The 16,880-nt window shown below is 27.4% G+C and overlaps 4 protein-coding genes across 4 annotated transcripts; 2 read left to right on the forward strand and 2 right to left on the reverse strand.

Moving 5' to 3' along the window:
• Window positions 1-3,250: 3,250 nt before the first annotated feature.
• Window positions 3,251-3,534, forward strand: CTAM01_15099 (p-hydroxylaminobenzoate lyase; the record flags this gene model as incomplete). Its single annotated transcript, XM_060531098.1, has 2 exons — window positions 3,251-3,354; window positions 3,423-3,534. 2 exons carry the CDS (start codon window positions 3,251-3,253, stop codon window positions 3,532-3,534), a joined length of 216 nt encoding a protein of 71 aa, XP_060374341.1.
• Window positions 3,535-4,198: 664 nt separating this feature from the next.
• CTAM01_15100 (uncharacterized protein) lies at window positions 4,199-5,350 on the reverse strand (the record flags this gene model as incomplete). Its single annotated transcript, XM_060531099.1, has 1 exon — window positions 4,199-5,350. The coding sequence occupies one exon, from the start codon at window positions 5,348-5,350 to the stop codon at window positions 4,199-4,201; it is 1,152 nt and encodes a 383-aa protein (XP_060374342.1).
• A 9,919-nt stretch (window positions 5,351-15,269) lies between these two features.
• CTAM01_15101 (uncharacterized protein) lies at window positions 15,270-15,853 on the forward strand (the record flags this gene model as incomplete). The annotated part of the gene is made up of 3 exons (XM_060531100.1): window positions 15,270-15,350; window positions 15,408-15,739; window positions 15,802-15,853. 3 exons carry the CDS (start codon window positions 15,270-15,272, stop codon window positions 15,851-15,853), a joined length of 465 nt encoding a protein of 154 aa, XP_060374343.1.
• Window positions 15,854-16,108: 255 nt separating this feature from the next.
• CTAM01_15102 (uncharacterized protein) lies at window positions 16,109-16,669 on the reverse strand (the record flags this gene model as incomplete). The annotated part of the gene is made up of 2 exons (XM_060531101.1): window positions 16,109-16,581; window positions 16,648-16,669. 2 exons carry the CDS (start codon window positions 16,667-16,669, stop codon window positions 16,109-16,111), a joined length of 495 nt encoding a protein of 164 aa, XP_060374344.1.
• Window positions 16,670-16,880: the final 211 nt, after the last annotated feature.

Here is a 16,880-nt window from a genome sequence, read left to right on the forward strand (position 1 = left end):
TTCTATTATTTTAGTTATAAATATAAAAAAATCGCTTATAGCTTAAATAAAAGCTCTAAATTCTTATTATAAATTTTAAAATAGCTTCGAATTACGTTAATAATACTAAAAAAGTCGTTCTAATTAAAATTACGTACCGTTTTATAATAATAATTAAAAGCTTTACTTATAAGTACGATATTAATTACTAAATAATACTAATATTCCCTAATCCTAACTTTTTTATAATAATTATAAAATATTATTAAAATTTCTTACAAAACCTCGTACTTCCCTTTAGAATATAATTTTGTTTTTAAAAAAATCTTTTTAAAATTTATAAATTACCTCGTATTTACTATTATATTTTTAATATTTATATATAATCCTTATATTACTATGTATTATTAATAACTTCGGGTCGTTTACCTCCTTTTTTATTAGTTAAATAGTACTAAATTTCGTATTAGTTATAATAATAAGTTATAAATTAAAATAAGCAAAATTATTAATTATTATATATTTAATACTATATTTTACCTCTATATATCCTTTTATAATAATAAATTATTATTAATAATTATAAAAAAAAAATCTAAATTATTTACCTTTTTTTAAATTTATTAAAACGATTATATACTTTATTAACTTATACTTAGTTTTATAATACGAATTCCTCTTTTATAATTATTATTATTAAAATCTTATATAGTTTTTATAATTATAATTATATTAATAATACCCCTTGTTTATAAAAGAATTTATTAACTACTTTTATAATTCTTAAACTTACGCTTAAAAACTATTTATCTAATTAATAACTAAGGTTATTTAAAATTTTATAAAATAAGGATTACTCCTATAGCCCCTTCTTTTTATAAACCTTAATTAAATAAATTAATATTATATTAATTTACTTATTATTAAACTAATTTATAATCCTATATATCTACGTCCTTTAATAATTTAAGTTAATATTTACCTATTTATAAAAAATTAGAATTTTATTTAAAATTAGGTTTTTTTTTCTTTTTTTTTACTCTAACTCGCTAAGGGTTATACTTTAGCTTATACTTATATTAATAATTATTAATATATTTAATTTTAATAAAAATATATTTAATTCGCGCGCTAGTTATAATAAATTTATATTTTTACTACTTAATAAATTTATTAAAATTTAAATAATTCTTATTTCTTTTTACTACTTTATTACTACTTTTATTTTTATTATTTTTAGTAATTACTATTACTTTTTTAAATCGCTAGTTATTATACTTATTAAAATCCTCTTTTTTATTTAATATAAAAGAATAAGTTTTAATAATTTTTTTTCTAATAATAACGGTAGATATTTATATTATTATAAAAAGATATAATAATTAGTTTTAGGATTTTTATTAATTATTAATTTTTATTATTTTATATATTTTTAACTTCTTAAGCCTCGTATTTTTTATAATTTCTAAATTATTTCTTTTCTTAACCTACCTTTTTTAGGGTAGTATTCTAAAAGAATAGTTAAAAATAAATACTAAGTAGTTTATAAAAAAGCTAAATAAGCTATTAAGAACTAAATAAATAATTAAATATAGTTAGTAAAGCTAAGCCCTCTTTTTTATAAAATTATAAGTTTAAAAAACTTATTAAAAATATTACTTATTACTTATACTAAATAGGGCTAATTATTTTAAAAATCTTTTTTTTAATTACTTCTTAATACCCTATTTTATATTTCTTAAATAGTCTTTTTTATAACTTAATTATTATTAAATAATTATTACTTACTAATAATTCCTTTTATTATTTAATTAATTTTTTAAAAATAATAATTTTGTACTAAGAACTAATATAAAAAAAAGGTTCTTTAATAGCCCTTTAAAAAATTCTTTTTTTTTCTTTTTAAATCCTCGTTTTTTTAACTTTTTTTTAAGCTAATTATAATTTTAATAAAAAATTATAAAACTGTTTTAAAATAGTTACTTTTTTTTTAGGTTAATTTTTAAAATCCGTAATATTCTTAGTTTAATATTATTAAAACCTCTAAATCCCCTTTTCTTTTATAAAACTATTTTTTATATTATATTTTTAAATAATACTTAGAGAGTAATTAAGGGAGTTATAAAGAGGTTATTTAAATTATAAGCTTATAGTTATATTTATAAAATCCTTATAATAATAAACTTTTTATATATTATAAATTTCTTAGTTTTATAACTCTTATAAAATTACCTTTATTATTAAATAAGAATATTTATATTTAAAAATCCTTTTTTTTAATTATATAGTACTTTTTTATATTATATTATTAAGCTTATTTATTATATTAATTAATTAGGTAAGTAGGTATTATATAAGTATTTCTTTTTACTAATTTAACTAGTTAATTTTTAATTATAAGCTAGTTATAGAGAAGTTATTTAATAAAAACGCTATTTAAAATAACGGTAAAAAACTAATTATTTAAATAATTCTATTAATTAACGTAGTTTAATATTATAAACGTTAACCTCTTATAAATAATAAAAAGCTATAATTATTTAATTTTATATAGTATTTAAAAATCGCCTCCTTTTTTATTTATTTTTATAAAATTAATTAATATAAATCTCTTATTTTATAAAGTATTAAAAAGTCGTTTTTTTTATATAATAAAATATTTTATTAATTTATAATAATAGAATTTAATTACTAATTAATATTAATATCTTTATTATAAAATAATTAGTTCGAATGATAAGTTAATAAAAAGATTAATTAAATTATATTAACTTTTATATAAGTATAAAAAGGAGGTTCTAACCGTAGGTTAGGCTAGTTATAATAATTATAAATAGGGCCCCTATTTAGCCCCTGCGTAGTTAGCTGTATGCCGCGGTCGAATTAGACTTCTAATCTGATAGAGATGGCAATCTCATCGCTGTTAGAAATGCTTGCGGAGATGCAACGGTACGCGGTTCTATGATTATACTCGACTCTTCGATTGTTGTTCGAATTTCCAGGGACAATTATCTTTCTTTGGCTTGGATGTCGGGTCCAAACATTCAACTACAAGAGCGCCACGTGAACGCTTACTTTAAACGATCGCTTCCGTCATCAACACGCTAGGAAGCCGTGTAGGCGTGACCGACAAGATCTAAGCGACTCCTCTTCCCCGCACCATGTGGCATTCCGGCTTCAACTACCGACAAAACTATCTTGGCTTAGCCATTTTCCCCCCAACATACACCTGTTCACCATCAACTCCACCTCCCTATCTGCGTTCTTCAAAATGGAGAAGACAGATACAGCTGAGGTGCTGGATGTGTCGCAATGGCCGACGGCGGCGAAGTTTGTCTCTCGGTGTTGCGAGTTTTTGAATGAGGTGCAAGATTTGTAAGTTGTTTCACCTAAGACATGATTTATTTGAAATCAATCCATCCAACTCACATCGACTACACCAGAACACCCGGTAAAGACTTGGAGACGCGACTCAATCAGCAGTTCGGACCTGGCAATCAGTACTACGAAGACTTCTGTTCCCATATCAAACAGGGTCTCGAAGAAGGATGGTAGCGCAGACCGAGATTGACGGACGCAAATACCGGCGGGGCAAGATCGCACTTCCTTCGGCGGCGACAAGATACTTCAGCATCACGACTGTATTCATGGATAGCGATACTGAGTTTAGAGGACAATATCACGCTCATCCTTACGGCGAGATAAACTGCGTCATCCAGCTGGATTCTACAGCAGAACTCAAAGGAATGCAAGGCTGGCAGGGTGCTGGCTGGACATCCCCCGGACCTGGAACACATCACTTCCCTGAGGTCCGAAAAGGAGCTTTGGTAGCACTTTTTTTTCTGCCTGCCGGTCGAATCTCTTATAATGCTGAGCCGGGCGCCCCACAGCCTCTATCGGTGTAGATATGAGTACATTAGCAGAGCGTGATTAAGTCGACGGTTCAAGGCTAGAATGTGATCATGAAAGAATGACTTGAGGTTTCTACGTAATTCTAAGGAGTGGCACAGCTCTAGTCCAGCATTTGGATTGTGGAAACTTTGCGGACAACAGGATTAGAAAGAGGCATGTTAAAGAAAGTGAGCTTTGCACGGAAAAGACCACGAGAAAGCAAAAAAAGTAACACGCTAAGGAAAGTTACAAATCTCAACATAATCCATCAAACAAAGCCCAGTCGAACCACAGGATCTCTGAATCTCTCACAATTAGTCAAGAGTTTTCAATCCTCGGTGTTAGCTTTTTTCAGTCTCCTCAGGCTGGGGCCGTTGATCTGCCTTTGCACAGTTCCATTCCGAACAGGACCTTGGCCCGACAGCATGTTGCAACCGGAATAGTAGGCATGCAAGACCGGAAGCCCACATAAATCGCGGTCGTAAGTGGCGTGGATATTGTTGATTTGTTCGCCAGGCCCAGACTTTGTACAATTGATGAACAGGAGTGCATTGTCGGCAGAGTTCGAGGGCTGAGTCATGTAAGACGAAGCTGTGGGATTTGCGTTACCAAAGTGGGTGTAATTGAAGTGAGGTCCAGGTCGCTGCATAGCCATCTGGTCAAGCAGATTTGAGTCGTTCTCGACGTACGCGCCGTTTATTTGGTTGACGCCTTTACCAGCCGTGCAGTTGTAGTACATGGAACGACCTCGGACTTCACTTCCGAAGGGAAATTCCTGTTGGGGCCAATCTTGAGAAGAAGAGCGGTCGCCGGTAGGAAGGGGATGGCCCTGATGTTGCTCAGAGATGTGGCTTTGTTCGGCTTCGCTGGTCATTCTTTGAGGGTGCATGTAGGTATGAAGAGCAGGAGCAGGCTTCCAGTCTTGAGGCCCATACGAACTCTTCACAAGCGCGACTGAATCACCACTCGTTGTGGATGATGAACCACCGGCTTGTTTTTCGAATTCGGCAGCATCGTGCTTAGGACCAAGCAAAAGGCTCTCCGGCCTGTTGCGTAAGGGACGGTTTGCCATAACACGTATGTCTGACTGTATTTGGTGGAGTGTGCTGGCCTCGATGTTGTGGATAATGAGAGAAAGGTGGGACTTGCGCCTTTCAAGAATATTCAAGGTATTCTTCAGATCTCTCTCTTTGCGAAGAAATCCCAAGGATTGTAACAAACGGCTTCTGCTTAAAATTGACTCAATGTCGTATTGGTTGACAATCGCCTGTAGCGAAAGAGTCTGTGAACCAATCTCTTTGGTCTGGAGAAGGGGATTGAGAGATATAGAGGTGGAAAGATCACAGAGTTCTTGGAGATGTGTTTGATAATCTTTTAAGGCTGATGGCGCGTCTTTTATCTTTTTCATGAGCTCGAGAATCGCAAAGCAAGATACCGCAAGCTGGCTAGCAGCAGCCGCAACTCCGACGATTTCGGCCATGGTTGAGAGACCGTGGAGGTGAGTCAAGGCCTGACAACTCCAAGGCTTTGTGGTAAGGCTACTGATCACCACCAGGCGGTGAGAAGGGCAGGCCAATAGATATGTCCGCACAAGAGATTCTTGCACTTTGAATCTCAAGATAGCATAGTGGTGTGGCCGGAAGACATGCGGGCAGACATATGCGCCGAATGAAGGTTGCAATAACGTGGCAGGAGATGATCAAGTCGGTCTCTGTCTTGGGGGCCGCGTAGTGAAGAAGTCATGACATGCCTATGGGTGAACTCTGTACATGTTGAAGATGAACAGAGATACATTCCACGTTGTGATGTAGGAAGAAATAAGGCTGATATGCAAGACCGGGCAGGGTTTATCCGGAAAAGGGGGCTGAGTCCATAGAACGGCTTCGTTCGATTGGTTTTGGAAGAGCCTCACCAAGAAGATGAATTCCATGTCATTGGTTTCAAAGCAGCCTCTAGAGGCAATGTCGCCATGCTGCTGCTTTTTTGTGGTGTGGAAATTCAAATCTTTCCTCTCACCGCCATTAGAACATAGATCTTGGAGATGGAATGGGTGTACTCACTGCTTTAGCTCAGCTGTGGACTTGTACTGTCATGAATTGCGAGTACTTGAATACTAATTAGTGGACAGTTTTTGGTCATCTGGAGACTTGAACTTTTCTATCTCGTCAGAGTCAAGATGCCACCACAGTTAACGGAGACTAACATCCATGATGTTTGACTATTCTCTTGAGACCTAAGGTAACGTACTTGAATATGTGATGTTTTGGTACCGAAAAGCACTCGACTTAATATAGAGATCCACTCGCGTTGCTTCCGGATAACGAGAAGTTGAGAACCTCCCCAATTTACATAGAAACTCACACTCTTCGAGGCTCCGAATGAATGTCCCTATGCAAAAATCTTGAAAGGATCGACCAAGCTTGGGTTTGGTGTGCTGTACATTGGGGGCGAGACTTGGGCTTGCTCTTATACAGAAGATAGTGGGCATGGTGCCCGATGCGTGTATACTGGCAGCCCTGTTTGCGAGGCGCTGCGATCAAGCTGATCTCGGGCATCAGACGTGAAATCGTCTTGGGACTCACATACTCATCAATTCTTTCTATACAAGATACTTAAGAAACAACAAGCGGGTTGGAGTTCATTGTGCTAAGTACTATGTCTTGCAATATTATTGTTAGTATCCCTATTATAGGGTAGTTAGTTCGAACCGTGGGTTAATAAAGAGAATAATTAAACTATATAAATTTCTACGTAAGTATAAAAAGGAAGTTCTAATTATAAATTAAGCTAGTTATAATAATTATAAATAGGGCCCCTAATTAGCTCCTATATAATTAGTTATATACTATAGTTAAATTAGACTTTTAATTTAATATTAACTTTTTTTTTTATTAATTTACTTATTATAATTAGAAATATAATTCAACCTTAGGCCCGTTTATTAAATTATTTTTTTTCCCTCTTTTTTTTACTTTTTTTATATAACTTATCCCTCTATTTATATATTAACTTTTTTATTATTTATAAATTATTTTAACCTCTTATTAAGTACTACTTTTATAAAAGCGTTAGTAAAGTTATTTTTATTATTAATTTAATAAATCTCGAGGATTTTATACTTTTTATATAATTACTTAAGGACTATAATATCTATTATAAACCTCTTTTTTTTTTTTATTCTTAATTTAATAAAGTATTTATATAGCGAGTAAGAATTAGTATAAATAATTATTAGGATTAGTAAAAAGTTAAGTTAATTAGTAATCCTCTTTAGTATTATTAAAATTATATAAATAAGGTTAATACTATTAATTATATTATAAATTTTTAATATTAGTATACTTTTTATTACTTACTTATTTTTAGTTAATAAATAGTAAATTATATTATTATATGTAGAGAATTTACTCTTACTTATATTCTTATTAACTAGGATAATAATATATCTTAATTATAAAATAAGGTCGTTATTATTTATAAATAACTTATTAATAAAAACGTAGAGCTTATTAATATTAAAATTAATTAAGTAATAAACGAGGCTTTAATTAAGATTCTTTTATTACTATTTAAGCTATTTATTAAGTACTTCGATATTTTATTTAGTTAAATCTATAGCTTACGCTACTTTAGTATAATTAAAAGTTATTTTAGGTTAGTATATATTTATAATATATACCCCTCGCATAAGCTTAACTTTATATTATTTTTTAATATTTATTATAATTAAGTTAATAAAGGTAATTTTCTTACCTTACCCCTTTTATTAAAAAATAATAGTTTCTTTTTTAATTATAAAAATCTTATTATTAAATATTAATAAATTATTTATTATAAAGACCTTTTTTAGTTTTATTATAAAGCCCGCTTTTTAAAGCTCCTTATTTTCTTTTTTTATAAAATTAATATTAAATAGGCTTAATATATTATTAGTTTATATTCTAACGATTTTAAATTATTTATTTTTATACTTAGAGATTAATAAGTACGGGTCGTATATAAATATAATTATTAATAATTAATTAATATAAAAATCGTAGTATATAGCTTATTAATAAGTACCCGATTTTACGAGCTTATATAGTAATTTAAGTACTTTAATAATTATACTTTTTAAGTACTTACTAGCTATTTTTTTTAGTAAGTAAGCTAGGATTTTTTTTATAAGCCCTATAGCTAATTAAGTATAAGCCTAAGTAATATTATAGCTCTAAATCTTATATCCTTTTTTTCGTAGTAATATTATTAATATTATTATTAATTATTAATTATAGTGCTATATTATAAGTAATTAGGTAAGTAGCGTTATTTTTTTAACGTTTCCGTACCCCTAAATTATATACTTAGATTTTTTATATAGTTAGGGTGTTTTTTTTTTTAATTTTATATATTATTTATAATTTAAATATATAAAGACCTTTATATTTCTTAGGGTTATAAAGAATAAATTAATAGACCCCTCGATCGTATAGAGTATTTATTTTAATAAGATCTAATTTTTTATATAGCTTTTTAATAATTATAATAATACTTTTTTTATATAGTTTAATTATTAGCTCGAAATTAGCTTTTTTTTTATTATATAAAAGGTATTAAATACCCTATTATTAATAATAAATTACTATATTAGGGCTTATTATTATAGTTTTTTATAACGTTTTATTAATAATATTAGTACCTTTTTAATAATTTTCTTTTCCTTATTATTTATTAATATTATTATAACGATTTTATTAAAGATAATTTCTTATACTTTTATTATAAGTTATATAGTTTCCCTTAGCTCTTTTTTCTTTTTATAAATTAGAAATTACCTCGTTAGGATTTATATAATATAGTCTAACTATTATAATTAATACTTCGAATAGCTAATTATAATCTTTTATAACTATATAAGAGCGCTTATTAATAAAAATTAATTTATATAGCCTAGCTTATTATTAATTAATTTCTTATTATAATTATATATCCAAATTTAGTAATATATTTAAATTAGCCCCTATATTAAGTTTATTATACGTAATAATTACTTTATTAACTTACTTTTTTATATTTATTTTGCGCAGCGCCCGTATTATTTTTTTAATTATTTAAGCTCGTTAGCTTATATTTAGTAATAGTAATAAAGCTAAAGTCGTTTTTAAATATATTCTAAATATTAATAGCGTTAATATAAGCCTATTAGGCCCTATAATATTATTATAATACTTAAATACTATTTAGAAATATTTATTATTAATAAAATTAAGATTTTTTTTTTTAATAATTCTAAACGCCGTTTTTAATTATTAATATGCTCTTTTTATTTTTTTAATACTATAATATACTTCTATAAGTACGATTTTTAGTTATATACTATAAGCTATTATATTTTTTTTAAATTTTACTAATTTAAAATTAGTATTAATATCGGTTTTAATACCGTTTAGTAGTCCTTAATATATATTAATTTAGCTTTTCTATAGGGCTATTTATATTATTTTTATTTATAAATCCTAGAGGAATTACCTTACTTAAAATAATATAGCCTTATTAATTATATATAAGACTAGTTAACTATTTAAATAGAAGATATTAATAACGATTTTTTAATTAAAGTTAAGCTTATTACGTAATTTAAATTTAAATTTATATAAGCTCTATATATTTATTTAGTATTAGTAATATACTTTTATTAACTACTCTAATACTCCTATTTTAATATTATTATTACCTAATTATTTTAGGAGGCTATATAGCCTTATAATTAATAAGTACCTAAATTTTTAATATAGTTATTTAAGCTTATTTTTTATTAAATAATTAATCGACTTCGTATTATTAATAAGCCTTATAAACGCGTACTTTTATTATTATTTAACCGTTTTAAAATACTTATTACTAAAAATTTTATTTTTTATATTATTAAATATAATACTTAGTTAATTTATATCTTTTAAATATAGGAAAAATAGGGTATTAATAAGTAAAATATAAAAAGTTATTATTTTAAAGTGCGTTTTTATTTTTATTATACTTAGGGTAACGATTTCCTTATTTAAGCCGAGGCTAATTTTTATAATACTTATTATTAATATATTAAGTATTATTAGTGCGATTTTTTATAGTACTTAGAATTACCCCTTTTTTTTTATTAATTATTATAATACTTTAGTATTTAGGATAATTTTATAAAAGTTATTTAGGCCGTACTTTTTATTTATATAAAATACTTATACGAGCTTAGTACTTAAGTAATCTAAGTAATATAAAAAGGACCCCTCTAGTTACCCCTAAAATTTCTTAATACTATCTTTTTTTTTTAATATTAATAAAAATAGTATTTTCTTTTTAAATATTAAAAAAATAGAATTTTATATTATTAAATTCGTTTTTTTATTTACTTTTAGATCTATTATTTAAAAAACTTTCCTTTACTATTTATAAATAAAAGCCTACTTATTAAGGGCTTTTATTACTTTTTATTTATTTAGCCTCGTATATTTTTTAAAAACTAACGGAGTAAAAAAAGAGTAATTAATATTATTAATTTTATTATAATTTAATTCGTTAGTATAGGGGGCGAGATTTTCTTTATTTTTTAAATTTTTTATAGGGGGTAAATATTTTAAGTTATTATTATAGTTATTATTACTAGGTTTTATACCCCCGGATCTATTTTTATATATAATAAGGAATTAGCTAAATTAATAAGGGCTAGTTTTACTGTTTATTACCTTTAACTTTTTATATTATTTATATAATTTAATATACTCCTTTTTAAAATAATTATTTAACTAATATCTATCTTTTTTATAAATAAAATATTACTTTTTTTATTACCTTATTTATAAGTTAAATTTTTACTTATTTAATAAATCTAGGCCTCTTTATTAATAATTACCGTACCTAGTCTTTTCTTTTTTTTTATATATTTAGTTAACTTAATATTATTAATAAGGGCCGTTATATATTTAAAAATAGGTTTAGCGTAATATTTTTATTTTAATATTAAAACTAAATCTTAGCTTTAAATAGAGCGTTTTATAGTTTTTAAATACTTAGTATAGGGTTATTTTTATTTTTAATATGTACTAAACTATAATATAAAAATATTTAACTTTTTACTTATTAATTCTCTTATTTAGTTAGGTTTTTACTAGCTTATTAATTTAATTAATAAGCTTTTTAAAAATTTCTATTTATAATTTACCCTCTACTATCCTAGTTATAAATATAAAAAAATTATTTATAGCTTAGATAGGAGCTTTAAATTTTTATTATAAATTTTAAAGCGGCTTTAAATTACGTTAATAATACTAAAAAAGTCGTTTTAATTAAAATTACGTATTATTTCGTAGTAATAATTAGAGGCTTTATTTATAAGTACGATATTAATTATTAAATAGTACTAATATTCCTTGATCCCAATTTTTTTATAGTAATTATAAAATATCGTTAGGGTTTTTTATAAAACTTCGTACTTTTTTTTAAAATATAATTTCTTTTTTAAAAAGATCTTTTTAAAATTTATAAATTATTTCGTATTTATTACTATATTTTTAATATTTATATATAATTTTTACGTTATTACGTATTATTAATAATTTTAAGTTATTTATTTCTTTTTTTATTAGCTAATTAGCGCTAAATTTCGTATTAATAATAATAACGAGCTATAAATTAAAATAAGTAGAATTATTAATTATTATATATCTAATATTATATTTTACTTCTATATATCCTTTTATAATAATAAATTATTATTAGTAATTATAAAAAAGAAATCTAAGTCGTTTACCCTTTTTTTAAATTTATTAAAGTAATTATACGCTTTATTAACTTATACCTAGTTCTATAATACGAATTCCTTTTTTATAATTATTATTATTAAGATTTTATATAGTTTTCGTAATTATAATTACGCTAGTAATACTTTTTATTTATAAAAGAATTTATTAATTATTTTTATAATTCCTAAGTTTATACTTATAAACTATTTATTTAGTTAATAACTAAGGTTATTTACGATTTTATAAAATAGGGGTTACTCCTATAACCCCTTTTTTTTATAAACTTTAGTTAAATAGATTAATATTATATTAATTTACTTATTATTAAGCTAATTTATAATCTTATATATTTACGTTCCCTAATAGTTTAAATTAATATTTATTTATTTATAAGGGATTAGGATTTTATTTAGGATCGGGTTTTTTTTTTTTTTTTTTTACCCTAACTTACTAAGGGTTATACTTTAGCTTATACCTATATTAATAATTATTAATATATTTAATTTTAATAAAAATATATTTAATTTACGTATTAATTATAATAAATCCGTACTTTTACTACTTAATAAATTTATTAGGGTTTAAATAATTTCTACTTTTTCTTACTATTTTATTACTACTCTCGTTTTTATTATTTTTAATAATTATTATTACTTTTCTAAATTATTAGTTATTATACTTACTAAGATCCTCTTTTTTATTTAATATAAAAGGGTAGGTTTTAATAGTTCCCTTTTTAATAATAATAATAAACGTTTATATTATTATAAAAAGATATAATAATTAGTCTTAGGATTTTTACTAATTATTAATTTTTATTATTTTATATATTTTTAATTTTTAACTTCTTAGGCCTCGTATTTTATATAATCTCTAAATTACCTCTTTTTTTAACTTATTTTTTTAAAATAATATTTTAAAAAAATAATTAAAAATAAATACTAAGCAGTTTATAAAGGAGCTAAATAAGTAGTTAGGAGCTAGATAGGTAATTAAGTATAGTTAGTAAAGTTAAGCCCTCTTTTTTATAAAATTATAAGTTTAAAGGACTTATTAAAAATACTACTCGTTACTTATACTAAGTAGGGCTAATTACTTTAAAGATTTTTTTTTAACTACTTCTTAATACCCTATTTTATATTTTTTAAATAGTTTTTTTTATAACTTAATTATTATTAAGTAATTATTACTTATTAATAATTCTTTTTATTACTTAGTTAATTTTTTAAAATTAATAATTTTATACTAAGAGCTAATATAAAAAAAAAGTTTTTTAATAACTTTTTAAAAAATCTTTTTTTTTTTTTTAAAATCCTCGTTTTTTTAGCCTTTTTTTAAGCTAATTATAATTTTAATAAGAAGTTATAAAACTATTTTAGGGTAACTACTTTTTTTTTAAATTAATTTTTAAGATTTATAATATTCTTAGCTCGATATTATTAAGATTTTTAAATTCCCTCTTTTTTTATAAAACCGTCCTTTATATTATATTCCTAAATAATACTTAGGAAGTAATTAAAAAAGTTATAAAGAGGTTATTTAAATTATAAGCTTATAATTATATTTATAAAATTTTTATAATAATAAACTTTTTTATATATTATAAGTCTCTTAACTTTATAACTTTTATAAAATTACTTTTATTATTAAATAAAAATATTTATATTTAAAAATCTTTTTTTTTAATTACGTAGTACTTTTTTATATTATATTATCGAGCTCGTTTATTATACTAATTAATTAAGTAAATAGTTATTATATAAGTATTTCCTTTTATTAATTTAACTAGTTAATTTTTAATTACGGGCTAATTATAAGAAAATTATTTAATAAAAAAGCTATTTAAAGTAATAATAAAAGACTAGTTACTTAAGTAGTTTTATTAATTAACGTAATTTAATATAATAAACGTTGACCTTTTGTAAATAATAAAGGGCTATAATTACTTAATTCTATATAATATTTAAGAATTACCTCTTTTTTTATTTATTTTTATAAAGTTAATTAATACGAATTTTTTATTTTATATAGTATTAAAAAGTCGTCTTTTTTATATAGCGAGATACCTTACTAATTTATAATAATAAAATTTAATTACTAATTAGTATTAATATTCTTATTATAAGGTAATTAGTTTAAACTATAGGTTAATAAAGAGAATAATTAAACTATATAAATTTTCATATAAGTATAAAAAAGAGGTTCTAACTATAAGTTAGGCTAGTTATAATAATTATAAATAAGGCCCTTAATTAGCCCCTGCGTAGTTAGTTATATACCGTAATTAAATTAAACTTCTAATCCGATAGTTATTAATAATACGCTAAGAAAAGTAATACCTGCACTAACGCGAGATTATAAGTCTATAACGATGTTTTGCGTCTCGCTTCTGCTCAATATCTTCTTACCGCGGTTAGAATGCAGGGTACCTTGTGCCCGATATAGAAGCGTTTGCTCCTCCCTCTTTCACAATGGTACCGGACGCGTCGAGATTGCTTTGCCTACCTGCTGCATGCAAGACTCTTTGTCATTGGGCAGACCCCTGGACACTCACCACTTGGCGCTTCGCACCAGACGGCCCTTGCTTCGACTTTGCCGCAGCGATGGCCACACAGGCATGGTCCCAGCCCTCCCACAACAGAAAGATTGCCTAGTCTCCCGTGAATTCTCCTAACTTGGGGTGTCTTGAGCTAGGCTAACCACACCACCTCCGAGTCATTACGACGACTGACTGGTCTGAGTACCTTGTTATCGAAGAAAGTTAATTCTTTCTAAATTATAAATATAAGAATATAGTTTTAATAAAATAGTATAGTATTTATTTAGTATTTAAATTAAGATACTTTTTTAAATTTATTATAAAAAAAAGATAATTATATTACTAATTACTTATTATTAAAGTTTATAAATAGTACTATAGCTTTAATTATAATAGCTTTACTTATAATAAATAAAAAATTTAATTATAAGTTTTTTAAAAGTTTTTAATTAAGAGCTATAAGAGTTTCTAAGTTAAGTTAAAATACTTATTAAAATATTAATAATTAAACTAATTTTATAATAACGACCTTAATAAAAAACTTAGTAAATAATATTAAAACCCTTATTAATATTAAGTATAATTTACGAAATATAATAACGTAGCTATAGAGTATTATTAATATATTTTATATTAAAAAGGGTATTATTAATATTAATAAAATAGATAAGGCCGTATTAATATAATACTTTAGTTTCTTTTTATAACTTAAGGATAATTACTTTAAATAGTATTAAAAGTTTATTAAAAAGCTCTTTTAAATATTTTAATATATTTATTATTATTTTTATAATAATAAGACTCTTAGTACTTATATATAAAAATAAGTTATTTATTTTTAAATAATAATATTAGCTTATTAATAAGTTATTAAAACTACGATTTTAGCGATCCCTTAATAAGGGAGAGGGTAAAATAGAAGAAAGAATAAGTAATTTATAAAAAGGGTTAAGGTTAAATAGTACGGAATTCGAGGGTAGGGTAGCGTCTATATGTACTGCGGTAATCCTCTAGTAATATAAAACGATGGAGTTAAACAGTGCGACTGACTGGTCAAGCGAACAACTGGGTGGTTCGATTCGCCGACAATGCCACCGAAAACTACGATGGACCACGACGCTGCAGGAAGACAAACTGAGTCTATATATCCGTATACCGCATCGAACAATGTTTGCTCCGCAGCCAAGAATTAGTACAACGGGCCTGTCAAGATTAAAATAAACGAGGGAACGATCATCAATAACATCCGACCGGTGACAAACAAGACTTCGTACTACATCACAGTTGTTCCCGATGGACGATTTCCCACTGGCACATCAAGCCCTTCCGACAAGCGCGATACGGAAAATCCGGTTGAGGAGGATATTTCCCATGGTTCATCCAAGACAACACCCACTTCCGACGGTCGGCAGATCTCGCTACCCAGCAGCGTTGACCAAGCCAAACATGCACGTCTCCCGTATTGGGTTGCTTGTTCTCCTCGCATTAGCTGGTTAAGGACGATCATTCGCCATTCAAGCCTGCGGGCTTACGGCCTTATCTGCGGATTTCTGATGTGGTGAGCTGCACGACGAAACTCCAACCAAAACGCGAATTCCGCTAACACAAGTCATTCGACAGCTTGATTTCCTACTATATCGGCACTCTACGTCACTCCGAAAGCATTCGCTAAAAGTGCCTGAGCACTCCGATCCTCTAGTAAGCCTGATGCTTCGGCGCTGTTGAGCAGCATACACACCTCCTCATACAGTCTGGTCGACTGGCTGAAGGCCTATAATTACTGCAGGACTTCACCGGAACCACAGAATTTTGTATTGCGGAAAACAACACTATGTGGATAGGCGTGATCGGCACTGGTCGAAGTCTTGAAAGCAACATTTAGAGAGCAAGTCTACACATGTTCTTGGTAATATCTTCGTCTAATACCTCAAGAATTTGTCATATCCAGAATAGAGAGCTTCTTCATCATGTACTCGTTCGGGATCTGAGTCACTCCGTCTCTAGCGGTGCTCAACGCAGCTTTCTCCCATTCGTCGCAAAGACGGAGCTGCTCTTGACATTTTTGCCTGATGACCTCAACGGAGTCAACTCCAATCGGCACCCTGATTGGGAACGCCTTGTTGGCTGCTAAGCCCTGCCCTTTGATCACGTCCCAAATGACTGGCGGTAGCTTGTCCACGGATGATGGGAGGTTTGGGAAGACTTCTGTCGCGATTTTCCCCATAGCTTCACCATACAGGCCTTGGTAGTCTGCAATAGTGGGGAAACCAGGAGGAGGTCCCTCAGACTGAGGCTTGTCTTCATTCTTGTCGTTTATGGCAGTATTGACACCACCGGGCTCGAAGATAACGGCTTTGATACCGAGATGAGCAGTCTCCCTCTGGAGACTCTCCACAAACACTGCTCAATGATTAGACTCGTCGTCTTATTTCATTCGATCCCCCTCATCTGGTTTGGGCCACTTACTTGTGAGTGCACCTTTGGCCATGCCATAAGTCAACATACCCACTTCCTGGCACCCCCCTGTTTCTGGCACCCACAAAAACGCGAAAATCCACCACAACCCAATGCCCACCCCCAACCTCCTTTTATCACAACATTTTCAATTCGCGTCCAAATGGGCTCATCTTTTGCACATGTCTTCTTCTATATATAATGCCTCAATATACCGAAGATCAGCTTCGTCAGGCTCTCGAGGA

Source organism: Colletotrichum tamarilloi (genome assembly GCF_030869305.1).
Source record: "Colletotrichum tamarilloi strain Tom-12 chromosome Unknown Scaffold_147.1, whole genome shotgun sequence".
In the NCBI taxonomy this organism is placed as follows: domain Eukaryota; kingdom Fungi; phylum Ascomycota; class Sordariomycetes; order Glomerellales; family Glomerellaceae; genus Colletotrichum; species Colletotrichum tamarilloi.